The sequence below is a fragment of the Acanthaster planci genome, linkage group LG05 (assembly GCF_054643075.1).
Source record: "Acanthaster planci isolate LZ-2023a linkage group LG05, COTS_SCS, whole genome shotgun sequence".
Classification (NCBI taxonomy): domain Eukaryota; kingdom Metazoa; phylum Echinodermata; class Asteroidea; order Valvatida; family Acanthasteridae; genus Acanthaster; species Acanthaster planci.
This window is the reverse complement of record NC_141781.1, coordinates 6,659,892-6,686,555: the sequence shown is the minus strand read 5'-3', so window position 1 is coordinate 6,686,555 and position 26,664 is coordinate 6,659,892. Positions and strand designations below refer to the sequence as shown.

General features: G+C 41.2%; 2 protein-coding genes across 4 annotated transcripts in view; one reads left to right on the top strand and one right to left on the bottom strand.

Annotated features, from left to right (window-relative positions):
• The first annotated feature begins 430 nt into the window (after positions 1–430).
• vps33b (VPS33B late endosome and lysosome associated) lies at positions 431–22,183 on the top strand. Of its 2 annotated transcripts, XM_022253082.2 has the most exons (21): positions 431–948; positions 3,503–3,583; positions 3,927–3,988; positions 4,632–4,681; positions 5,200–5,267; positions 5,660–5,705; positions 6,680–6,774; positions 7,416–7,520; positions 8,058–8,232; positions 8,772–8,845; positions 9,242–9,328; positions 9,636–9,729; positions 10,698–10,775; positions 11,634–11,698; positions 12,073–12,087; positions 13,591–13,645; positions 14,744–14,967; positions 16,353–16,451; positions 17,431–17,524; positions 18,279–18,398; positions 18,884–22,183. In XM_022253082.2, exons 1-21 carry the CDS (start codon positions 862–864, stop codon positions 18,961–18,963), a joined length of 1,854 nt encoding a protein of 617 aa, XP_022108774.1. In that variant the 5' UTR covers positions 431–861; the 3' UTR covers positions 18,964–22,183. The 2 variants fall into 2 exon arrangements, with proteins under 2 accessions (XP_022108774.1, XP_022108783.1); XM_022253091.2 differs by lacking the exon at positions 12,073–12,087 and having other exon boundaries at positions 433–948.
• The window catches only part of LOC110988818 (epithelial cell-transforming sequence 2 oncogene-like), a 21,264-nt gene continuing 16,348 nt past the window's right edge, over positions 21,749–26,664 (bottom strand). For both annotated transcript variants that reach the window (XM_022252694.2, XM_022252735.2), the window contains 4 exons: positions 26,018–26,248; positions 25,343–25,494; positions 24,211–24,383; positions 21,749–23,462 (listed from right to left, as the gene is read on the bottom strand). In XM_022252694.2, the coding sequence (XP_022108386.2) occupies positions 23,332–23,462; positions 24,211–24,383; positions 25,343–25,494; positions 26,018–26,248 (687 nt within the window). In that variant the 3' untranslated portion in view covers positions 21,749–23,331. The remainder of the gene's footprint in view (positions 23,463–24,210; positions 24,384–25,342; positions 25,495–26,017; positions 26,249–26,664) is intronic.

The following is a 26,664-nucleotide window of genomic DNA, read 5'->3' as shown; positions in this document are numbered from 1 at the left end:
TCAGATGCGCTTACAAAATATATGGCACAGCTTTGTTGAGTGTTGAGGCCGAATGCAATTTCACGATAGATGTTTGCGCTCTAAAAACCCTCGTGTTGAGCAAACTGATTATTAGGATACCCATCGCCAATGCATTGCCCACTGAGACATTGCTCGTGGTTCATTAAAAATGCTAGTCAGTCAGTGTATAGGAATAGGGAATCTGAGCGATCAACTAAATTTTGAGAAAAAGCATGACCGAACAAACAAAGGGCATGATAACCAAGTGGCATGATACATATACATACAGCTCGGACAACTTAGGGTGGGTTATTTATGTCTGCTTAGGGGTGCCGTGTTCCAATTCAGGGAAAATTCTCCGCCAGGCGGAGGCGCACAAAAAGTACCCCCCAGAGATTGTTTCAAGAAGAGGGGCCAAGAAATGGTGGGATTGTGTCAGTATGGCCCAGGATCATCTCAGGGGCACCTATCTGGGGGCAGAGCAGACAAAAATGGGATTGAAAATTAGTCAGAAGAGCCCGAGAAGATGAGGGATGTCATTTGAAAAATGGCCGCTGGGAGGGCTTGGCAACATTCACTTTTTTTGGGGTGAATTTGTTTTGGGCAGATAATTAAAAAATTCATTGGTTAACCTACTAAAAATTGAAAATCAAATGAAACCTGAAGGACCAAACACATTGTTTTTTGTTTGAGAGGCCTCAGGGACTTCAGTTGCCTGCCATGGGGCTCCAAACTTGGTTGATTTTACACTATTTTCAATGGAGCTTGAATTGGTTCAGTGCACCCTATAGGGCGCCCTGAGTGTATAGCGATCGTGTCAAAACGGCGCCCTCTACTGATATCGAAGGAAAGAGCACTAAGATGGCGGCCACCAGTGAAACCATGTTACCTGATTTCTCAGTTTTAAAACAACTTTCTAAGGAGCATTTGGTTCACCTTTTGGAATCAGTGAGTATACAAATGAGTAACTATAGAGTACAGGGCTATGTGAAGCAGTTTCTTTCATTCAAACTTGTCAGAGACGAAGTGAAGTAGGCCCTAGTACTTTAGTAATGTACAGTAGGATGGATTACTCTAATCGCGGTAGTTATTGCTCGTTCACCTTCCTGAATTATCCTATCCTTGCTGTTGTTTAACTCTTACTTTTAACTTAATTCATAAATTTTGCTTGTGGTTCAATTTATTTTCCTCTATGATAACGCTGAATGTCTGTGTGTGCACCATATGCAAGCAGGGGTGGAGTATTATACTGTTGTGTTACGGGCATAGCACAGGTGGTCATGGTGGTGGGTGTGGCATGCATGGTGCGGCACAATCAAAATCAACAGATCAGTCAATCGTATTAATTGCAATCGCCTATTGCTATCGGTTAATCCTGCAGGAGTAAAAAAAATAGTGTCTAGCCATTTGCCACCTGGGATAGAGTTCCATACGGATGCCACTTGACATCCTATGCACAAACCCTATCATCTGATCATGCCTATGAGATTGGTCTGAAAACTTCTAGGCCTAGGGGGTCCAAGTGTTTTCTAGATAGCCCTAAGTGACTTGGTACTATTTTCCTTCCTAAATTGAACTTTTCTGGACATGTTTGCTTTCTGATGGCTAATAGGTAACTGTAGGGCAATGTTGTATTCGAGTCCATCATAAGTCCCTGTAACTTTAGTATAAGTCCATCATAAGTCATTCAGTCTTAAGCCAATTCACAAGCTATTCAAATGAGCTGTGACAAAAGCATTCCTTTGTCATCGTTTTCCCTGTTACTTATGACTGGCCTTGTGAAGGGACTTGTGAAAGGACTTGTGATGGACTCAAATACAACACTTCTGTAGGGAATAGAACCCCTGCGTATGTCATCATGTTAGGGGACATTCTTTCTTCCCGTTGGATAGGCTCGAGTAAACCTTTTGTGCATTCATTGTAGTTAAATTAAAATAACAAAGAATAGCCTCTGCCTCTGCCATAATGCAAGGGGTCTATGAATAGGCCTGCTGGCATCTATATCATCTATATATAGAACTCTTTCTTCTACCTGTTGTAAGGACAGTCCAAAACAATTTCGGACAGGCAGTTTTTGCTCGTACCATTATACAGACCAATTTTCCAAGTCGTTTTTTATATCTGTATAAAATTTGTAAGCCTCACAGCTAACTACAGTACTACTCCGTGGGGAAAGAATTCTTTATACTAATACCACCAACTTTTCCCTTTGGTGACCTATCAGCCACGTGAAAGCAGTAAAAATGTCCTAGAAAGTCCAACTTAATGGGAAGAATTTAATAAAAAATTACTTTAAAAAGCTCCAATTTTCAAACTAGTCTCATAGGGTTTGTGCATAGGGTGTCAAGTGGCACAATGTGGCACAAAGTAGTCATGAACTTTGCCCTGCACTAGTGCATAAGCAATCTTTACATTTCCTTCCCAAACGTTAAGAAGGCTTGCAGTAGAAATATTGGCATTTAAGGATACCATGAGCACCAAGGGTTAGTGGTTTTAAAATTGATGTCAGTGGACAGGTACTTTATAGCCTTTACTCCAGAAGGACAGACAGATACATGTATTTTACTCCTGGATGAAACCCTGATCTTAGACATGTTGAAATACACTTTCCCTTTTCAAAACATGAAAACAGTCTTGCATTGTATTCAACTGATGGCAGCTGGATCGATGATATCTTGATCAACCCAGACATATGGTGCAGTGCAATCGGCGATCATGCACATCAACCGAGTTTCCCTGACACTAAGGCAACAGTTACCTGTATATTGTTGGCCAAGAAATGAACTTTTTTATGAAATGGAACCAGAAAGACTGTTTAACCACTTCCTGCCGGGGAGCCTGGTTTCGGGCACCGTGTGTTTACACGCGTGGCCGGGGTCTCCGAAATCAGACAAAGGGAACTGGGCCTTGTAGCAAAAGACCTTACTCAGAACAAAAGACCAGGCTGCTGGGCATTACCAACAGTTTTTTCACTCTCAATAGTGGAGATAATCCAGCCTTGTTTTGAAACAGTATACCACAGTTTGGGGCATTTAGTGCGAGCGGATTACCACCGGGGACAAAAGCGTTCCACCACCGCAGGGATGAGCCACACAGCGCCGCTGCATGCTAATCTGGCCCCTATTGAAAAGAGGTCAGCAGGGCACTGTGCCAGGTTCATGAACAAAGAAAGTTACATAACACCGCGCAATCTGGGCTCTTTTTACAAGGCTGCAGGCCTGGCTGAAATACTGAAGCGTCAATAGATTTTGTCTTTCAGACTAGAGTGGCCACCAGACAGTAATTCATGTGGGTGTAAATGTCCATTAATTGAAATGATGAATTTGTGAAGAATTTTGAAAACTGAACATCTTGAAAAAGTCCTGATTATGTGCACTGCATTTTTCAAACCACCCAGCAGCAAGTGGTTAATTCATGTTAATCGTGCTAAATATTCCTGTAAAAATACAAAACAAAAACCTGAATAGTTTTATGTTTTTTGTGTTTTTGAATCTAAATTTAGATGCCTGAAACGAAAGATTTGGTAATAGACCCCGATCTGATGAGACCTTTGGACAGAATAGCTGGAGCTCAACTCCTCAAGGTATATATATGAATGACACGACCAAAAAAGGGGGAAATTAAAAAAGTATTCCATTTTGGACCATCATAAACACCCTAAAAGTGTACCCTACATGTACTTTACAAAATTGTTCCCTCTAGGCTCTGAGCAATCCTTTCCTTGCTAACACCCCCTAAAAATCAGTAGGTGCCCCTTCTCACATCATTTTCAATGTTTAGCATGTTCAGTGGTGTGGTGTGTTTTCCTTTTGTGTACACCTTCAGTAATGAAGGTACATGTACAACAGCAATATTGCAGTAATTGCATAATCAAACAAGTTGTATTTTGTAATGCAAATTATCTTTTATCTCTTTGTTTATTCCAGAGACATGGTGTAGACAAAATTTTCAAGTTGGAAAGTAACAAACTTGAAATAAGTGGGGATTCGTAAGTACAAGCCAAGCATTTTATTTGGTTCGGCATACCTCTCCAAACTCACTTGAAAGTTTAAACCACTAGTTTCATAAATGTCGCCCAGGATTAGGGCGTGATGGCTTCATGCATAGAACATAATTCTGAGTATATTGGTTCCTCTTCCCTGTATATTCATAACAAACTCTTGTAGTTACTTTAAGTCTGTATTCAGTCAAGCCCCTTTGAAGACATCACATCTCAATTAAAGCTATTCAACTACACTGCGACAAAGGCATTGCTTTATTTATCCCCCATGACTCCCAACAGAACTTGTGGTTTGACTATTTTGTTCCTGGTGGTGGACTTGAATATAGCTGTTTTACCCACTAGCTCCTGTGTTACATGAACCTTGTCTTGCATTTTATTGCATCATGTTGTTTCACTGATGAAACCTGTAAACTGTAGAATACTCAAGCAGTTTCTTTGGCTCAGTTACTGGTTTAAAGCATAATGTTTCAGTATTTATCAGAGTCAAGCGAGAAAGTTTAGTTGAAGCAGAAGGGTTAGAAACCTTGTGTCACATGATATTTAGAAAGTAGATGCAAGGGTGGCATCAGATATCATTCCCTTTGGCAATAACAAATAGATGCTTTTTGCCCTGTCATTTTTTAAATAGACGCATGTACCTGGTCAGATCTAATGTAAAGAACATCAAGAACATTGCAGGTAAGTCAAGTATTCTTGAAGGAGCAGAATTTGTCTTAATCTTTCAACAGGTGATTGTTTGCAGTGAGTTGATAATAAGTCTTTTGCGAGTTAAATTTGAATAAAATCTAGTACACGGAGTTATCTGATTGCACATGAACATAGGCTACATGTATACATCGTGATTTGGGGCAAGCATTTGCATAGTGACCACTCTCTGTGGAATGGACTGATTCCTTTGTGTATTGGTGCAAGGCATCTCTTATGTAACTAAGCAAAAGCTTGCTCCAAATCATGAGGTATAGCAATGGCGTCTTTAGTATGGAAAATTCTAATTGTTATGTTCACCTGATTCTAAAGAACTCGGTGTACCAGATTTTATTCAATCTAGCTCGCAGACAGCTTATTCCGTGCTCACTTTCATGTGGATGTGTAAAACGAATCAAAGTATAAGAATTTCTCATCTCAAAGTTTCAGTGATAAAACATTTGGTGGGTTTTTTTTGGTTTTTATGTTTTGTTTTGCCTTTTTTTTGCCAGATCAAATTAAATGTGACCAGAAGAATGGAAGAAAGAAAAAGTACAAGATATTATTTGTGCCAAGAAAGGTGAGGAAACGAAATGAAAAGAAATTAACTTCTTTGCAGCAACAGAAATATCATTGTATGATATGCAAGGCAAGATATGGGATGGAGGGTCCCCCCTACATATCCAAACCTTATAGACTCTCTAGACTATTGTTACCTAACACATCCCCCCCCCCGATGTCTGAAAAGACTTCCTGAGATTCTGGTAAAACAATGACCAACACAAAGGGGGGGGATTCTCTCCGTCCTATATCTTGCTTCAAATGTAGTTGTGTGTGGCATTTCTAATGGCTTTCATTCTTGTAGTGAGACACCTTTTTCTGTATTCCTCCATTTCAACCTCGTTAGTATCCCCCACCCACCTGTATTCTCAATTAAGTGTGTTTCTTACACTTGTCGTTTTTTGTCTGCAGTTGTACATCTGTGAAATGTTGCTTGAACAAGAAGGTGTTCATGGAGGTAGGATCAATTACTGATAGACACAGATGTAGAGTAGTTGCTATGGGGTTGAAGGTTAAAGGTCAAAACAAAGTGTTGCAGTGACTGAATTTAATGGCAGACATGGGACATTTTCCGATGCCTTATTTTTCCTGAATATAAGAAGACAACCCCTGTACACAATGCCTCATCTGATATTGACAAGACAAAAAGCTGTTGATGTTGTCATTTCATCCTTTGATTAAGGGAGCTACTTAAGTTCTTAGGAGCCTGTGTGGTGGAACTTTGATGTAGTCTCTTCTTAAGCCTGTCTGAGGTCCCTAGTTTGGACATATTTAGACCCAACTATCTTGTAGTGATTACATACAAGCTGTGAGCTACGCCGGTCAGGGATCTTCATCACAGCGTTCTACCGTCCCGCACTAAGCTTCATGAAACAGCCCACCGACCAGCCCCCAAAACTTGAACATTTTATATTTTTAACCGGAAGAATTGAAAAAAAATTTGAACTCTTAATCAATTCGGAAAGAAAAACTCACTTAAAAGGCGATCTAGAGTTGCTTAAGTGGGCCCCTGTATTCCTAGCCCTGACCCGAAAGACTCCGGTCACTTCACTCCCTCCGTTTGCCATTACTAAATTGTCCTAAACTAAAATATGGCTAGCTATAACACTGCTTACAAGTATGAATTCTGATGTGTTGCTATAGAAGTTGACACAACTACTGGGTCATTCTATAAATTAGGGGTCCAATTTTTTTCATGTCTCTGTCACACCTGACATGATTTTGCAAGTTAAAAATACATTTTCCAATTTTCAAGAGTGATGAATTAATGCAAATTACCTGCCAAGGAAGTAGAAATAGTTTGAGATCCATTTCAGTGATATTTCCATGTGAAATTACAGAGGTCAGGTGTAACAGGGACAATGTCACACTTTTGGACCCTGAATTTATAAATGACCCTCTTTTGTTTTGCTTTGGGTTTTTTTCTTTCAGCTGTTGAAATGGATGACTTCAAGCTGGATCTCATTGCCTTAGACAGGGACATCCTGTCCTTAGAAATGCCAGGATTCTTCCGAGACTACTTTGTGGTAAGGCCTTTAACCAGCCCACATCTTAAAAGCTACACAGGAGGTTTGACTGTGTTTCAGTCCCATTTCTCCCTCAAGTGATGATTTTTTTTTGATTGGATTTGTAACAGTAAAAAGACGACTTTATGTATTGTAGCTATGTCATCTGTACAGTGAATTTCAATGGGCCGTCATGAGCAACTTCAGAAATGCAAGGATATACAACCTTAAATTGCAACTGCTGTAGAAATGAGGAAAATGTTTTAGTTTTTAGAAACAGGAGAAAAAAACCCATCAAGGTCAGTTCACAGAGGTGGAGGGTGAGGGAAGTTGTTTGTCCTAAGCAAAAATCTGTGGAGAACCAATGGTAAGCAAGATACAATGCTTAGCATTTAAGCCGGTAATCAAGTATTTCTCAGCAAGCATTTTCTGGCTCGATGAATTTCTGTGACCATGATGATTCCCAACCCTGGAAATCTTGTTTAAAACAGTAAATTAAAATCCTTTGGTGAAATTGCAGTGTGTCAGAATGTGGCTTACCGTTATTAAGGGGAACCTTTTTCCAATATTTGATAAGCCAGTTATTCCTCCCAACACGCCAGATACTTGTAGATCATGCACTCCTATGTTTCACCTTTGCCATTGCTCGTTTACATTTTCAGGAGGGTGAGCATTCCTTACTACACACCATAGCAACTTCCATAGTCAATCTACAATCGTTGTTTGGCACCATCCCCCATATCTACGGCCTGGGGCGATGCGCTAAGGTGATCATTTTTATCAGTTTGCTGTACCCGTACGGCTCCCAAAGTGAGTCAGTTGAATATTAAATGTGTACAAATAAGCATACATAGAGAAAGAGTGCATGAAAGCTTGTTATATTTTGCTGCCGTTCAACCTGCAAACTTGATTGGAGTTTAACCCTCCCTCACAAGCATTTTATTCAATTGAATGGATGGTGTAAAGGGATTTGACAGTCGATACCTTTAGAGGGTAGAAGCCTTGTTCAAAAGTTATGGCTATGGCTGGAAATAACATGTGCATCTATGAATTCCATTTGTTGTGGGCTGTGGCCATTTTCCCATAGACTGTGTGTTACTCCTAGCTACAGCCAGTTGGTTTTGGTCAAAGGCTGTGTCACCTTTTGAATTTGATTTAACGTTTCCAGCTTGGCTTCATCACAAGAATTTCAATAGCAAAAGTGCTTCAGTGTACAGAGCATGAATTTTCAAGTTAGTGCTTGATCCTCCAATAATGAGATATTGGTAATAGCCATTTTCTCTGGCTGGCTGTTCTTCTTCCAGATGGTGTGGGACCTCGTCAACACCCTGAAAACACTGCAGGGGGAGCCCCGTGCCCCCATCCGGAATGAGATTGGCCACCTGTTCCTGATTGACCGGGAGGCTGACCTGGTCACTCCGCTATGCACGCAGACTACCTACGAGGGGCTCCTGGATGAAACCTTTAGCATCAGAAGTGGTGGGTGATGGGACATCTGTCTTGGCATCCTCCTCATATGCTCTACGTGTATGCTCAGCCCATGCCTGGGAAACTTTCGCTGAATTTTGATGCTTCATCGTCTTGAATTCATTGTGTAAACTACGAATGAAGTTTTCACTGAATACTTCCGTTGTTCTTAGGCTTTGATCACACCAAACCAAGTGAAAAGAAGGTCACTCAGTTTTGGCCTCTGAATAGCATGCTATTACAAAGTTATTGACAAATTTGGAGGAACCACCAGCACAGGGCTGGAATGCCAACACTGTCAGTACAGTGTTTCAGAGCCTCAAGGCTCAAATTCCTCCCTAGTCGTGGTTTTTTCTTAACTTCATAATTATTAGCTTAATCTTTGATGTTAGAAATTACTCAAAATACCGAGTTCAACTCTATCTGTGCGACCGCATGTTGGTCTTGGACAAGTTAGGTAGCCTCTCTTAAAGCAGAGGTTTGCAACAAATGATGTCAAGGTGTTTGAAAGGAATAACTGTGTGAGATGTCCTTGGTCTGTCTGCCATCAGGTTATTGTGAGTTTGGGCCGGAGGTGACAGGCACTGACAAGAGTTTGAGACTCTTACTGAACTGTGAAGACCAGGTACGACTTTGATTTGGTATAATATTATCGCACACTTTTTTGATGTTTGCATTTTCATGTTTTATGCAACACACTTGCATACATCCTGCGTTCATGTATTCTTTAGATGTGATTTTTGAGTAGATTTTTAAAATGTACCGTGCATGATTTCTTCAAAGAAGAGTCAAGTGAAAGATATTTGTATGTCGGGAGAACCTAACTTCCCATTAAGGTTCTAGAGATGACAAATGGAGAGGTCAACTTTACCACATCTGAATTGTTTATGTGGTTTGTAGCATCAGGGTTCTGATGCTACAAACCACATAAACAATTCAGATGTGGTAAAGTTGACCTCTCTGCTGTGATGGTAACTTCTCTTGCTTTCTTTAAACCATCTCCTCCAATGCAATGCTGCAGATCTTTGATGATATTCGGGATCGCCATATCTCCCACGTATTTGGGTACCTGAGCTCAAAAGCCAAGATGGTCCAATCAGGCTATCAGGTAAATGAACCCTGAAATTGTCCGACTTCTCTCTAAAATTTTTGAGACTGCACAAAAGATGTTAGTTATCAAGCATACCATGTCTTGTGGTAGCCATGGTCAGCCATTGTGTTTAAGAAATGTTATTTTTGTACGCCTGAAATTAGCAGGTTTGTGAGAATATTTGTGATTGTCTTGTCTACAAAAACATTTTATCATAATATCAAGAAAATTTTGACAGTTTTCTTAAGGTACCTTGAAGAAATAATTTGGAGGGGTTAAAGATAGACAGTAATTCCTTGGATGTGACTTGGTCTTTTTATTGTAGAAAGGACGGGAACTTCAGAATATCGGTGATGTCAAATCCTTTGTTCAAACAGAGTTAAAGGATTTGAAGCAACAGTACAAGTCACTTACAATACGTGAGTTTTTCCGTCAAAATAAAAAAAGTAACCTCTTGATTCTCAAATCCTAACTGTTTTTTTGTCTTCAAAGTTCAGTTTTGGTAGTTGCTTTTTTTTTTCAAATATGACGTCGGCAATTTGATGAGGTTAGGATTAATCTCTCCCAAATATTAAAGACTTGAACCTTATTCCTTCTTAGAAGTACCTCAGGACAAAAGCAATGATGTATTTAATGACTGTCAATAATTACAGAGAGCTCATTTTGGGAGATCGTTTAATTATTGGATGTCTCGTGTTCAGATTTCCGTTGTTCAATTGTAAATGTGACCCACCATCCCAAAACCGGACTGAAGTAGGTAATTTCATAACCCTAAAATAGTGGAACTTCCACTCTTCAGATTTTCATGGGAATTTTACAGCTATTATTACCCGTAAGAAGCTTGCTGCAGACAGAATTTAGATTTAACGTAGATCACTTTGAAGTGTTAAAAAAAACCGATGGAGAGGAATTGTCCAACATGACAAATACCGACTTCAGCCTGGTTTGGGGATAGTGGGTCACAAATGTATAATAGCATTGTGTAGTAGCTGGTTTCCTGTCTTTGATTTCATATTTTTCCAACTTTTAGTTCAGTAAACATACTTTAATATTGTAGTCTCTTGGAATAGTGTTTAGATGTACTGAACTTATTTGATTGTGAATGATGCATAAGTCATACTTACCATGTCATTTTTAAAAATGGAGCATTTCAAAACAGCATCTTTACTATTAACAAGTATAAATATATTCTAAGTGGTTCCCAAAAGCTTTATGTTAAAGACTTCCTTGGATGGGGCTAGAACCTGGAGCCTAATAGCAGTACAGCAGCAGAGAGTGACATTGAATACAACAAAATGACTGCACACTGTGGTAGACTAATGAGAAAAGAATTGATTTTTGTTCCAAAAAAGTGGCAGACTGAATTTGATACTTGTTTCTGATGTAGATATCGGGGCCTGCGAAAGAATACTTAACCTCAAAAGCAAGCAGATCAACTTTGAGGAGCAGCTCCAGACAGAGCACAGTAAGCTCTTTTTTTGTCTTATGATTTCAGCGGCAGTAGGCTATTGATATTTGCGCCAGTGCTCAGTTGGAAAGGGCCCATCAGGGGACAGATTTAAGCTCACACTTTGCATTTGGATTGTGCTTAACCACTTCCTGCCGGGGCATTTATCAATGTTGATGATGCTTGGGCAGGATATTTATCATTTTTTTTTCTGTTTTCAAAATTCTTTAAAAATTCCTATCTTCATTTACTGGACACTTACAAACACGTGAAGGCATGTCTGGTGTCCACTTTAGCCACACAGACAAAATCTATTGACGCCTGAGTATTTCAGCCAGGCCTGCTGCCTTGTAAAAAGAGCCCACATTGTGCGGTGTTATATAATTTTCTTTTGTTCACGAACCTGGCTCAGTGAGCTGCTGACCTCTTTTCAATAGGGGCCAGATTAGCATGCAGCGGTGCTGTGTGGTTCATCACTGGTTGGTGGAGCTCTTTTGTCCCCGGTGGTAATCCACTCGCTCTAAATGCCCCAAACTGTGGTATACTGTTTCAAAACCAGGCAGGATTATCTCCACTTTTGAGAGTGAAAAAATGTCAGCAATGCCCAGCAGCCTGGTCTTTTGTTCTGAGTACGGTCTTTTGTTACAAGGCCCTGTTCCCTTTGTCCGAGTTCGGAGACCCCAGCCTTGCATATAAAGCATACGTGTCTGGATCCCGAGTCGCCAGCAGGAAGTGGTTAATGTTAATGCGACACTTAACTGAAATTACATGTGACCAGACTAACAGTAACATCACACATCACGTGTCTTTTAATTTTTTCTTTTTTTTCTCTCCTTTTTCTGTGTTTGTTTTGTTCTCTTTGTTTTACTTGTCAAGGTTTACTTGAAGGCATAAACATGAAGGAATGCTACACTTACATAGAGGAACAAATTGACCGACAGGTAACTTGAAGAAAGGAATAAAAATATCTTGCTCTGGACAGAGGGCCAAGCAACAATGTCATCATTGCCAGGCCCTGGGATAGGTTTAAATGTAGTGGTTGACTGCATACCCACAGCTTATAAATATGCATGCAGTGTAATTTCACAAGTCAGTGTGCTTTGTGGCAGTTTATAGAAAGGAAGGTCGTATCATTTGTTCTGAATCTCCAGAAAAGGCTGCTAAAAAGGGGAATTCATGCTCAACTCTGTTTAGGGCAGATGGGGATCTGTGCAGGATCTTGTAGACAATGGTTAGACTGATGCCAAGGTGTTTGTGGAAGAGTTTTTGACAACTTCAGCAGTTTCCTTCATTCTGTTTTTTCTTACGCTTCCAGGGAAGTTGGATGCAGGTAAAATTCCCGTCGAAACTCTAGTTCCCCTTGCATGGAAAATCTGCAGTGTTGCTAGTAGATTGAACACCCCCCCCCCAAAAAGTGAAGGATCAAACTTGTTGTTTCATATCATTTGCCAGAGGTTGTAATTAAAAGATGTATGACTTGTGGGCAAATACAGTACCAATGTAGTGATGACTTCTGTTTCTGTTCCCCCGCCCCCAATGAACTACCTCCAAATTGGTTAACAGTCCTTTGGCCACATTAGTGTCTGTGGTTTTAGTGTGCATTTGCTTTGTTTGTAATTTCAGATCCCCTGAATGGGCGTTATGTGAGTGTTGATCATGCAGGGTTATCGTTTTGGGTATAGAGGAGCGTGTTTGCAATTTGTGGAGTGTAGATCATGTCACTTGTGGACATGGGGACATGTGGCCACAGAAATAGGGTTTGTAGCTTCCGATCCTAGGGTCTACAGTTCAAATCCTGGCAGTTGGTGATGTGTTGTGACCTTGGGCAAGTGGCTTCACCCCTGTGTGCCTCTCTCCACCCTGGAGTATATGGGTACCTGTGCTCACGGTCACCAATCGGATTTGGCTCCAGTCCTTTTGTTCACAGTGAAATGTACATATACAGCAGGCTGTGCATGTGTCTGGTGGCATAGTTTTGTGTGCAGCACGTCTTGGTTGTTTCATTCCACTTTAAATGAATATGCCCTTAATCATCCCAGGCCTGACTCTGGCTGCCCATTTTCCAACCTTCCTCTAGCCTGCCCTCACCAGTCTTGGAGAGGTCGTATCATGTGTACATGTACATTCGCCCTCTGGCAGAGTTCATTGCTCCTCCCAAACTGCATCCCTGAATCAAGACTCCTGAGAATTGTGTGATGGAAAATGCAGGGACCGTCTTAATAGTTACCAGTCTCACAGAGTTGCGCAATCTCTTTTTGACAGTTGCGAGGTCATTGAGTTTGGGTTTGAGGACATGTACTTATTTGCAGATAGAGTCAGCCGGATTCACTTGACTTGGGGGGGAATACAGTTCGTCCACTCAGTAGATCCACAAGGCTTGATATGAAATGATATGCTGTCCCTCATCTTCACCTCTAGGAGCAGGCATGGAACCAGTGACAATAGTTGTCACACTCCCATTAGCCAAGTTCATATTCACATCCTGTAACATTTGTCCACAAGCAGACCGTCGGCAAGAAATCTTTGCTAACGACGCCAGAAAACTTTCCAAAAGGGGTTTATTTATTGTGTACGTTGGCAAGGTAAATTGGTGATAGGAGCGTGTCAGTCCACTATCCAAGGATTCTGTGATTACTCAGTGCAGAACTTTTGTGCTAGCTCTTGCAGAGCAAAGCATATTGATTATTAATCAGTAGTGTAGAATTCCGTGGTTACCATAGCCATGGAATTGGCCACAGTACTACAAGGCGGATAACACCATCCAGTGCCCTTTCATTTTTGTGCGGATTAATTCACAGTAGTATCATTACTGTTCGGTTACTGTTCTTAATAGGTACCTCCTGACAAGCTGCTTAGACTAATGTGCCTACTGTCCCTGACACAAAATGGTAAGTCCTTGCTGCACTACGCATGCCCACTCAATATTGCGGTACCTTCTTACAGGGGGTTTGTTTGCAGAAACTTTGATCTGTAGCAGTAAATCCAGGGGGAATATATCCTGCCCCATCATTTGACCAAAGGTGGATCGACCATAAGATTATCTCCCCACCCAGTCTAACAACTGGTTTTCTGTCGATGATTTCTTCATGTTTCCAAACTGCAGTACCAGTTCAGTTTTGAGGACTATTTTGGGGCATAAGTGAAATGAAATAAATGCTTTGGCAGTTTCAGTCATCAGGCTATGAATCAGTTTAATTCAGTTCTTCAATTTTGGCCACAAGCCACAAATTGAATCAAAGCCTCGGGCATGTTATTGTTCATCGCCCACTGCAAGTAGTGACAGTTCATATGAAAGTACATGTATATGTCCTTGCAAAAAGTAGTGTAAAGATTTTGTGAAGTTACTGAACTTAAACCACTTGCTGCCGGCTGGATTTTTCTTGAACAAGACAAGATGTCGGGTCATTTTCAAGATTTTCCGTTTTCAAAATTCTTCAAAAATTCATCATTTCATTTAATGGCCGTTTATACTAAAATGGAAGACTCTTTGGGCACTACTCTAAAGCTGACAGGTAAAATTCATTGACTTCTGAATATTTCAGCCAGGCCTGCAGCCTTGGAAAAAGAGCCCAGATTGTGCAGGGTTACGTAAGATTCTTTTGCTCCCAAAACCGGCACAGTGCACTGCTGACCTCTTTTCAATAGGGGCTAGATTAGCATGCAGCGGTGCTGTGTGGCTCATCGCTGCAGTGATGGAGAACTTTTGTCCCCGGTGGTAATCCGCTTGCTCTAAATGCCTCAAACCGTGGTATACTGTTTCAAAGCAAGGCAGGATTGTCTCCACTATTGAGAGCGAAAAAATGTCACTAATGCCCAGCAGCTCAGTCTTTTGTGCTGAGCACAGTCTTTTGTTATAAGGCCCAACTCTTTTGTCACAATTCCGGGCTCCCTGGCTCTGCATATAAAGCCTATGTACCCGAAAACGGGTCGCCTGGCAGGGAGTGGTTAACTCTTTCATCCTCCCCCCCCCCCACACACTCACCCAGGCCTCCCTAGCAAGGACTACCAGACCCTACAGACCCACTTCCTGCAGAGTCACGGACATAAGCATTTGCTGACCTTCTCCAACCTGCGCAAGCTGGGCATGTACACCGAGCAGCCCTCGGTGGAGGTCACTAAGATGACGGCCACTGACGTCCGCAACAAGATCACTGACAAGGCACTAATGAAGAAGACAGCCTTCCGGATGCTCTGTAAGAAGCTCACCCTGGTGAGTTTGGAGTTTGAACTCTGTTGAACTGTGTTGAACTTTACATCGAAGGATGTAAATCTTGTATGTTAAGACGTGCTCGTCACTGATGTAGTTTCATAGATATCGCATGTTCAGTGCTGCCTGAACACCCATAAGATAAGTCACAAGCTTTACTTAAGTGGGACGCAAAGTCAAAACTTCTCACTGAATTTCCAATTTGTTTAACCACTTCCTGCCGGGTGGATTTCTCTTGAGAGGGATGTGATGTGATCTTTTCAAGGTTTTCCGTTTTCAAAAATCTTAACAAATTCATGTGTTCATTTACTGGACGTTTACACCCACGCGAACGACTCTCTAGTGGCTACTCTAGTCTGTCAGGCAACCTTCATTGACGCCTGAGTATTCAACCCAGGCCTGCAGCCCTGTAAAAGAGAGCCCAGAATTGTGTGGTGTTGCATAATTTCCTTCGTTTCGGTGAATACCAGTAGCGTCTTTTCATACGCAGCTGGATTAACGAGCAGCAGCGCTGTGTCACTCATCAATGGGGCCCTGGAGTCACTTTTGTCTGCAGTGCTAATCCGCAGACGCGCTATTCCCAAAACAGTGGTATACTGTTTCAAAACAGTGCCCCACTGGAAGTCGAAAAATGATGGCAATTCCCAGCAGCAGGTCCTTTGTTCCGAGTACAGTCTTTTATTACACAGACCAGCTCTTTTGTCGGAAATCGGGCACCCCGGCTCTGCGTATAAACACACGGTGCCCGAAACCGGGCTCCCCAGTGGGAAGTGGTTAATAGGCTTATCTTCAGCTTTTAACGGACATTTAAGGCCCAAAAAATAAAGCTTGTCTCTGGTTAGACTGGTGTTCTGGAATTGATGCCATGGCACAGCTTTTTTTTTCCTCCAGGGTTGGATCGTACAGACAATTGCAGACACAATTTCGAGTCATGGAACTAGACCAGCTTTATTATGATTATAAGCTGACAACAACTTCATATCCATAGTCTGCTATCATTGTCCAACATCGATCTTGTTCGATCTTGAGGCAGTGCGGCAATAGAGGGCGCTGTTACAGTTATGGCAGAGAAAAATCAGATCAACACGCATTCTTGAAATCGACATGCGCTGACCAGAGATGAAAGACTTTTTTTTTGCCTTACAAGATGTGTTGAGAAGGCAAATAAATTTGACCAGTGTGATTGATTTTAATTGCAGCAATGAGAGACGGTGTTGAATTCAATGCTAATCAGTTATCAACATGTATTCGTGTAAAACTTATTTACCCTTACTTTGCTTATCTTTGGGCTCAAAACAACAGGTTTATCAGTGCCGCTGCACGTCTTTGTAAATCGAGAATGTTGCAGTATTTTCTTAGACTAGACCTTTTCTTCTATCGTGTCTCAGATTCCTAAGTCAGGAGAAGTCAATCTCAGAAGTCCCGAGGACATGTCCTATGTCTTCAGTGGCGCTTTCACTCCACTCACCTGCAGGCTTGTGGAGCAGGTAAAATTGTGAGAACTGGAATTTAACTCTGGGGGAGATTTTCCTCAGAGTTCAATTCTAGCCCCGACAAGTCATTAGCTCATAAACCAAGACTTCAGCAATGCAAAGGACCTTTGGAAAAGGCATTCCCTCTCACCTGCCAAGTTGTGAGAGTTGTTGATACTCAAGGGATATATCCACCCTATCCTCGAATGTGGACCACCTGTTTGGAACGGGGGCCTGACCAGAAAACAGTGTGAAAGCATAGAAAAAGTTCAAAAACATGCTCTGTGCATTATTTTAGGCAAACAATACACTACTTATGTGGACACTTGAACCTTGTTTGATATCCAGACCCTAGAGGAAAGAAGAGGAACACTCTGTTACGCTTTTATAAGAAATACCCCCCCCTTGCACAAACCAGTTCCAATCCTTACCCCCTCCTGTGGAGAACAAAAGAACTCTCCGATATACAAATGTGATACCTGAACCATGTTGTCGAACAAACCAGATGAAAAACAGTCCCGTCCTTCACTTCTACGTAGTTAGAATTTCCAATGATTTAGTTGTTGAGTTAGGTTATTTAGAGGGTTAAATCTTATCGGTAAACCGGTATCATCATGCAGTATGTAATACTTCTACTGTGATAAATGATGTCAATTTCCATCGGACAATTTGTAAACAATACCCATTTCAGCCTTCAGGCTGCTATGTATTGTTATTTCTCAATAAACCAATAATAAGAATAATTAATCTTCCCCTGTTGCTCTGATACTTATCAGGGCCGTACTTGTTTTTCGTTTATGTTATTGATTTCTGATTTGCGATTTACTAGTTTCAGCTTCAGTCGATGGAAGACTCGATCATCGCAGAGTCTCACAGTGAGGCAGAGTATTTTTGCTGGGGCTCACAAAGTCATTCATCCATCAGTCTTGCTTATAGAACTTACCGGTATTGCATCCCTTGGGGAGAAAGGTAATGGCATCATTCTTTTTGGCAGGTGCTGGCCAAAGGTGGCTGGGCAGGACTGGATGACATCACCAAGTTACTTCCAGTGCCAACGTTCGCCGAGCACAAGGCCCAGTCGGCCAAAGGTAGGTCAGCTCATCGGTTGTGGTCCAAGTGTGGTAGTGCAAGGAGAAAAATAAAACTGAAGCACATCTGACAGTATCAACGCTTTGCACCATTTCTAAACAATTTTTAGAAATCAAAGCAGCAGGGAAATTGTGAGACGTGGTCCTACAACAGTTTTAACTGTGACTCGATTTAAAAGAACAGGTTGTAAGAAGTACCTTAAAATGATGGGCCTTAAAACCTTGCCAGAGTGGCTTCGGTGTAAGCTTTCAACATGTTCACCCTGGGTGCTAAACTGAGTGATATGTCAAAATGAATAATTCTTCCACTGCAAAAGACTCATTTTGTGAGTTTTATTACAGCTACTCGGAAAGCATGTCGCAGTGTATGATTCGGAGAACTAGTTAAGTGAACTAACTCAGCAAGAGATGGGTCAGTTTGTCATTTTCTTACATGTAGTTGCCATCCATTGTACTTTTAAAATGAGAACGGGAACAAGTGGCAACTTGTGGACTTTGTCATGGTTATACCAGATTAAACATGAATACAGTTGAACTTTGTTAATAAGACAACTGTTACTACAACATGTTGCTTGAAACAAGGAAAGTTTTGGGTCCCAATTCTTTGTTCTTCATTGCTTTCATCCCTGATAACACAGAGTTACTGTTACGATAACATAATTTGCAAAGCCCGAAGAACTTCTTATTAACGAGGTTCAATTGTATTATGTTGCTTTCAGCTCCTTAACCCTTAACCTTTGATCTCTTAACCAAGGTCACGCAGGCAGTGGACATCAACCAGTGTCACCGTCAGAAAAAGTAGTTCTGGTCTACTTTTTGGGCGGATGCACGTATGCTGAGACGGCAGCGCTGAGGTTGTTGGGCAAAATCAAAGGTAGATGTGCTTCTCTGTGTTATCTAACCCCTGGTATTGTCTTGTGCAATGAAATGTTACAATTCGGATGTTAATGACTGCTTAGATGTAATTTTACTCGGGCAACAATTTGAACATCTTGACCAGGGTAAAGCTGGGCAAAAGTTATCCACTGATACAAAGGTATGGTTGCATTCTCTGTTTCCGCATTCACAGTGAAGTATCCAGCCATGATCTTGTGTTTACTTATCATTGCCCGGAGAGTATTGCCAGATACAAGGGTCAGGGAGCAGAGATGTTTTTTTTTTGTAGGTTTCTATTAAATTTCTCTTTTCACAAATTGCTTGTATTTAAAACCAGAAGTCAGGCGAGTGAATGTTATTTTGTTTTCTGTGGTGTAAATATTTAATACCAGATCGCATTAAAAAAAATGTTCAGAAAATTGGTCTGGTATCAGTGGCAAAATATTTTGTGAGTTCTAACAGTATACTTTTTCCCTTATGTAGGGTATCGGTTCATCTTTGCCACAACGGCCATCACCAACGGTGTGACTCTCATCGGTTCCATCAACGACGGCAAAAAATAAATCATGGCTTTGTGTCAAGGCCCGCTTGCAGAGCTATATACTGAGAGAGTCGCGCCAGCTTCAGATTTAACCACTTCCTGCCGGGGATGCTTTATATGCGTGCCCGGGGTCTCCGAACTCGGACAAAAGGAACAGGGCCTTGTAACAAAAGACCGTACTCGGAACAAAAGCCCAGGCTGCTGGGAATTACCAACATTTTTTTCACTCTCAATAGTGGAGATAATTCAGCCTTGTTTTGAAACAGTATACCACGGTTAGGGGCATTGAGAGCGAGCAGATTACCACTGGGGACAAAAGCGCTCCACCACCACAGCGATGAGCCACACAACACCGCTGCATGCTAATCTGGCCCCTATTAAAAAGAGGTCAGCAGGGTACTGAGCCAGGTTCGTGAGCAAAAGAAAGTTATATAACACCGCACAATCTGGGCACTTTTTACAAGGCTGCAGGCCTGGCTGAAATACTCGGGTGTCAATAGATTTTGTCTGCCAGGCTAGAGTGGACACCAGACAGTCCTTCACGTGTTTGTAAGTGTCCAGTAAATGAAGATAGGAATTTTTAAAGAATTTTTAAAACAGAAAAAAATGATAAATATCCCTCCCCAGCATCATCAACATTGATAACTGCCTGGCAAGGAGTGGTTAAGACACAAAATAATGTGTAGAGTGTGGGGCTATTCCATACCAACTGTCCATGTACACCAGCGCACACACCTGCCAGTTTCTTTTCCAACAATGGCAATACTTATGTCGCAACTCTCTCTACGTACAGCTCTGCCCACTTGGTGTGAACACCTCCCTCTGTTGCCAGCTTCCAGTTAGTATGCCAATGAGGGAACAGCACTGAAATTTTGCGTGAAAACTATAGCAGCTTGGTGACCTATAATCTGGTTGGGGGGTTTTGTTGAGCCCATCACAAGTTATCCATTCTGTGAGCAAAGTCACAAGCTATTCAGATGCACTGTGGAAAAAGCATTCTTTTGTCTGTCATTGTTCATCCTATGACTTGTGAAAGGGTTTTTGAAAGGATTTGTCACTGTACTTGCGATGGACTCAACTACAGCCCTCGCTAGGTTGATGTGAATGTAATTGAAATGCTTGCGCCCTAATAGTGAAGTATCTTCTTCTGTCATACCCTAGTAGTAAAGTTCAATCAGGCTTAGGCCTGTTTCATTTCAGTACGCGCTTCAGCTTGTGCTTCCATTTTGTCTTTAAAATATTTATTCTTTCGAGGAATCATGATTTAGAAATTCAGCAGCAGCTGACGCGGCATTGTACGTATGCAGTTAGGGGAACTCTCAGCATTTAGTCCTTGGATTCACTGGAAGTTTTATGCAAGGTTATTATGCAACTAGCAAGCGTTCTACTGATCAGAGTTCGTCAAACTGTGGTGAAACACATTCCCTGATTGGACTGAGACTTGCCCATTGCTTTGTCAGTATTGCAGTATTTGGAATGCCTATCTTGTTATCCAGATCACATATTTAAACGTCACTCACTTCAGTCTTTTTGCCTTTTTTTGATTCAAGTGAAATGAAAATTGATAGAGCGATCAAAATGTGCAATATCAGTAATGGCAAAAGTAAGGAGAGTGGTACCATTAAGATAAACCTTAAACTTGTTAACAGTCCTATATTCTATAAATGTTTAAGTCACTATATTTTATATATAATGAAATTTGGATTAGTTAATTGTCTCTTTTAATCAGTTTATTCATTTCCATCAGAAATTCAAAATTATTTCAGTTTAGTCTAATTATTAAATGCAGCAATGTATTAACATCAACATGAAGAACAATTTAAAAATGATTTCGTACAAAATTTAAAATATTGACAGAATGAAAGCACACATAGTGAAAAGATGTTCACACTTTGTATTATCTACTATTCAGCCTAGTTGGTGACACATTTCGTCATCATTTTCACAAAGAGACAAATATGACCCAAAATCATCATTTTTTCAAATTTCTGTGTTTTGGCCAAATCACGCTACCTGATGGCGACAACTTGGTGCAATCATTTTGACGACTAAATCTACCAAAATCAGCCAATTCATGATGATCTCCACGGGGCAAAATTGAACTACATGTAAATTGTATTTTTTTTTTCATAAAGAGGCAAATGTGCCTTCCATAGAGAAACGTTAAGCAGTGATGGGCAAAACTCGCCCCACCTGAGTTTTGTAACACTGCCGACTCTGGAACTACAACAAATGTAATAATCTGGCACCTACCGCACAATCACAGGCAACGGTTACAGCATGCACATTGCTGACACCCTATCCCTGGTTTTTGAGATTTCATGGAGGGAACAAATTTTTTAGCTGAATCCTTAATTACAGTCAAATTAAGCATTGAACAGTATGATTTCATGTATTTTTGGCAGTTTAAGATATGTGCATTTGCTGAGTATTTTAATAATTATAATGTAATAATAAGCCACTTGTGAGTTAAATTTAGATAAAATCTGGTACACTGTGTTATCTGATTGCATAGAAATGTAACAATTTGAATTCCCCAGACTAAAGATGCTGTTGCTATACCTTGTGATTCGGGGCAAGCTTTTGAATAGCGACCACCATCCCTGGAATGGACTGGTTCCTTTGTGCCGTTCTTATCCATTAAGAACAGTGTATTGTTGCAAGGCGTCTCATGTAACTAAGCAAAAGCTCGCCCCGAATCACAAGGTATAGCAACAGTGGTTTTAGTATGGATAGTTCAAGTTATGTTCACATGAATTTAAAGAACTCAGTGTACCAGATTTTATTCAAATTTAACTCACAAATGGGGGCAATAATGTAATACCAGCCAATAATGAAATCATTTAATGCCTCAGTGTTATTGCGTTATCAACCGGTGGGTTATTACATTACTTAGTCAGCCGATTTTATTACATTATGGGTCACTTGGGTTATTACATTTTCTGCTGATTATTACATATTGGCCATAACAGGTATACTTAATTTGAAATTAATCTCTACAAATTGCCTGTTTTAAAAAGTAACCAGTTTTAAATGTTTTTTCCAATGTTCAGTTTTACGATGCCTAGATAGCTCTATCTTTTTTTGTGAAAATGATGGCAATCTCCACAACACATCTCTAATATTACTCCACACTTAATAGTCCAAGTTTTAAAGTTATTTGTTGTAACGTTTTGGGTTTTTTGTTGGGAAAACTGTAGGGGATATATTGAAATAAACTTTTTATATGAAAAAGTTGGAAACAGTTTGAAAGACGGTGTGTTTTCTTTTTCTGGTGACTCTGCTCTTTTTAGCCATTAAAAAATACCTTCAACTTCGAAGGACAATGAAAACGTTTCATCAAACGTGGCATGTTGCCCACAGGAAGCCCCATGGGTTTTGCCAATTTTTCAGCCAAATATTGTTCTCATCAAACGCCTCAGCGTATGCTCACATTAATATGGAAATACTCGTAGGATAAATACCAAAAAGGCAGCAAAATACTCGGTCAATATTGACACAAGATTGAAAATATGATTAGCTGAGGTGCAAAGGTGAATTTTGGAGTTAGAAAAAAAGCACTACGGAAATCTTTGAAACAAGATCAAAATGTCACTGGCTGGCAGGCATCCTTTTTGATGAAAGAACATGGACTATTTGGTAATCTTTGATGCCAAAGTAAGTCATCATATGGCTGGCAACATTTTCTGAAGCGAACACCTCTGGTAACTAGCATCATTATTGACGCTTCACTACTATGTCCAAAATGTGAGCATCACACATGCCAGCAAGTGTACAAAAAAAGACGGATGTGACGACAAACATCACATCATGTGTCATGACCATGCTGCGTCAGAAGTCAACTCACAACGGCAATGAGCTATGAAAAAAAGTTCAGCTTAAATAACAATCTCTTGTTCAGCAAATATATTTTACAGTCCGAGTGACAAATACAAAGATAGAAAAATATGTGGTTAAAAACTCTACATAATCACTAGAGCGAAACAGCCTTCAGTGTTTTGTGCTAGATTTGAGTATAAAAATATCTGGAAACCAACATTACAGTTAAAAAGAGGCCAATCTATCAACCTGCTGGGCCCATAGCTTAAATCAACAGAGATATGCATGTTGAGCAAAAGTGGTTACCTGTGAAATATGTTGCACTGTGCAGAGCACCTATGACTGGCTCACAGCTTTATTTCCCCAAAGCTAATTTCTGTACATAGAACATGGCTCCTTAACAAGTTGAAGACCTGTTACTTTCAATATATATATATCTTCAATCTACACTGAGATAGCATGTGTACCTTCAGTTTTCTGTGCAGACAAATTCAACCTGTGTGTTGGGAAAAGTCGGGAACGCAATGTCAAAATAGAGAACATGCTTTCCCCAGTATGCCACTTGCATTGTTCATGTTTCATCTAAGGAGGCCCGGACTGCTGTCTCGATAGCAGACACTAAGGTTATCTTGTCGTTCTCATCTTCAGCTGAACAGACCCAGCGACGCTTGGGTGTTTGGAGAACAAACACATGCTGAATATCTGTAAAAAAAAAGACACAGGAGGTCTGCATGTGTTTGCAGCTTGCTTTAGCTCAACCAAGAACTCGAGCTTATCAACAGTCCATGGTATACTAAATGCAACCCCACCCAGTCCAACCAAACCCAACCCAACCAAGCCCAATTAACCCCACCCACTCCAACCCAGTCCACCAAAACCCAACCCAATCTAATCCTACCCAACCCAGCCCAATTCAACCTCATCCTTTCCAGCCAAGCCCAATTAACCCAGTCCACCCAAGCTCAGCCTAATCAAGCCCAATTAACCCATCCCAACCAAACCCAGACTAGCCCAATCCAATGAACCCAGACTCACCCAGTGAAGCCCCACAGGGCCCAACCCATCCAAAAACGAAACCCAAGCCAGCTTAATACCCCAACCCATCCAAAGTCTATTCGTGAGTGGAATCACCTCAACCAAGACCTACGCATCGCCCCCGACGTCAAGACTTTTAAAGCCAAGTTAGAAACCATTAATATCAAGACACTGGCTTCAAAGGCCAACTCACAACATTTAGTCACGACTTTGCACATGACCCCCCCAACGTATGCGACAACCAGCAATGGTGTTTGTACGTGAATGGACAGATACAGAAAAACGAAGCCCAAGCCAGCTTAATACCCCAACCCAGCCAAGAAAAACTATTAACCCAAACTATGTGCAAGTGCAATTCCGAACTGTAGCTAAGTAATACAAAGTAGACCAACTACTTGAAATTCTTTCTACTCACATTTGGAGTCCGGCAACTCCTGCACCAGTAACCGTGGCAATGCTACCGACGAGTGGAAGTGGTACAGTGCCTCAGTCTGTCGTGTGTATGGCAAGGTTTTAATAGTTCGTATGGTCACCATCAGTGCATCGTTGAAGAGAAAGAGCCCCAGGTCCGATATGTGCTCATACAGGCTACAACAAGAAAACAAACAACATCAAGCATGTCCTCTTTTTAGATTACATTCTATTATGTGGTTCATTTCTTGTGAAAAACTTATCAACTTCAGACTTCAATGTTCTATGGTTATAGATATATAAGGCAAGAACAACTAGAACTGCAGTGGAACCACGCTCCCATGCAGGTGAGGTACAGGTGTTGGATATCTCTTCAATCAACAGGGAGTTTCAATTTCTAAACTGTATGAGTGTCTCCTCAAGTCTAAACGCGAGTGTGCGTGTGGTACCATCGCAGCTAGTGTAATGGCTTCTCATCAGATTAGTCCACATGCAACTGTTGGGTACCAGATCACAGTGCACAGTGGTCGTCATGAGAACAACGACTGTCCCATCCAAAGTCCGCAGGCCCTGATAACATGAAAGGATATACTGTCGGTCTGACATCACACACAAGCTTCACCTTTGTGATTTGAAATTGAAGCTGTTTGGCTGGGTGAAGATTGTCGAGTGCTTGACTCAGACCTCAAACATACCTACCAACACTGCAAGTCAGAAATCTGAACACCCATTACAGGAGCCCAAAAGAAAACAAGCCATTTTAAGCTATTTACATGTGTGACATGTATGTAGGTGTAAAGACACCATTACTGACATTGTAAATAGAACCTTTTTTTCTAAAAAAAGCACCCTTTTTTCTGCAATAGCACCTTAGCTCCTTCGCCGGGACCTTTTTATTTATTCTTTTTTATTGTTATGAAACTTGGAATGTTCCAATTTTTGCTGTCTGAAAACTTAAAAATCACAACAGTTTGGATTAAATGGGAGTGGTTTGCAGGTATGTTCAAAGAATCATCCTTTGTGGATAATACTTTAAATGACCTGCACGAATCACCACTTAAGATTTACATGTAGTTTTCAAGTACAAGCTGAGGACTAAAGTGCAAGCCTTAGGTAGCAAGGTCCCGCGATCTTACCCTGTTGCCTTGCCACTTTCCTCAATCTGCTGCATGTTTGCGACCACTTGCTCTCTGATCAGGAAGCGGTTGGCTTCCAGCAGGGCGGGGCACTTCTTGATGCGACGCTGCAACTCTTGCAACTGACGCTCTCGCTCAGACCTCTCCCGGCACTGTACACGACAAAAGTAAGCACAAACAAAAAGGGGACATCTTTATGATCAGGCCATCCCCTATCCATCCAACATTCTTATACACCATTCCTAGCACATGCTGAATGTATGCTCACAAATGGATCCAGCTACCGTTCAGACCAGTTCGATGGTGACTTCCATTCGTCAAAATATTAGGGATTTGTGACGGACTCAGTTTCCAACACTGCAGTAAACACATGCTAGATCAATCTAGGAAGGAAAATTTTTGTCCAAGTTGTCTGATGTGAGCTCCAATCTGATGTCTTTGTTATTAACAGGTCCTATTCGTATGTACCAACTGGTCATCCCTTACATCAAACTACAGACATCAACGTGAGTATGAAGCAGGAGCTAAGCTAGGTTCAGATCTTGCAAGAATCATTTGCACAGCCATTTGATTCAAGTAAACACCAGCTCAAGGTTCCACTTATAAAATCCCTGTTCTTGTCCCAAATGAATTGCTGCATTTACAAACAAAGTTGACATAATTAGCAGCGAGAACCTCGTCCACAAATGCCTGCAGCTGCCTGAACATTCCTACGGCCACGCCCAGGTCCGTGTTGTCGGGATGCTCGTCGGCGGTCACGCCCTGCTGGGCGAGGAGCATCTGGATGTACTCGCACACCCGCCTGGCAGGACGGAGGAACAGGTCTGTCAGCGACATCATGCCAGTCTGCGGGGAGCAGTCGGTGCGCTTCAGGAAGGCGCGGAAGGCTGGGTACTGCTGACGACACTAGAGGGAGAAAACAAATAAAACGAGTGGATTGATGGCCAGCTCAAAGGTCTCTGTGCACATACTGCTCAATCACCGAGACGTGGAACCAGAAAATGGTCAGCTTTTATCCTTGGTCAATTTTTGACTATGACGCTTCGTTTGCTAATTTGTTACTCCTGGATCACTTGTCAATGGTCAATGTTTACCTTTTCTGTCATCTTAAAATAACCACTTGATGGAAGAGTATACTTCAGGTTTGATCAATAGTATACTCTCACCTACCCATGGATCATACTTCTGTTATTCTTGCCTTCAGGAATATACTTATATAAACAAAAGTGACACGCTCAAACATAGTCTAAGTTAGCTCTACCAGTAGTTTATATTCACGGGTAACAGGCACTGCCGAGAGAGAACTGAAGTGAATACGTCAC

Bases quoted from the DNA above. Each gene is read 5' to 3' on its own strand.
- vps33b (XM_022253082.2), top strand. From the start codon at position 862: ATGGCGGCCACCAGTGAAACCATGTTACCTGATTTCTCAGTTTTAAAA. The intron at 6,775-7,415 runs GTAAGGCCTTTA...TTACATTTTCAG, and splicing joins TCTTCCGAGACTACTTTGTG to GAGGGTGAGCATTCCTTACT. The intron at 14,968-16,352 runs GTGAGTTTGGAG...ATCGTGTCTCAG, and splicing joins TCTGTAAGAAGCTCACCCTG to ATTCCTAAGTCAGGAGAAGT.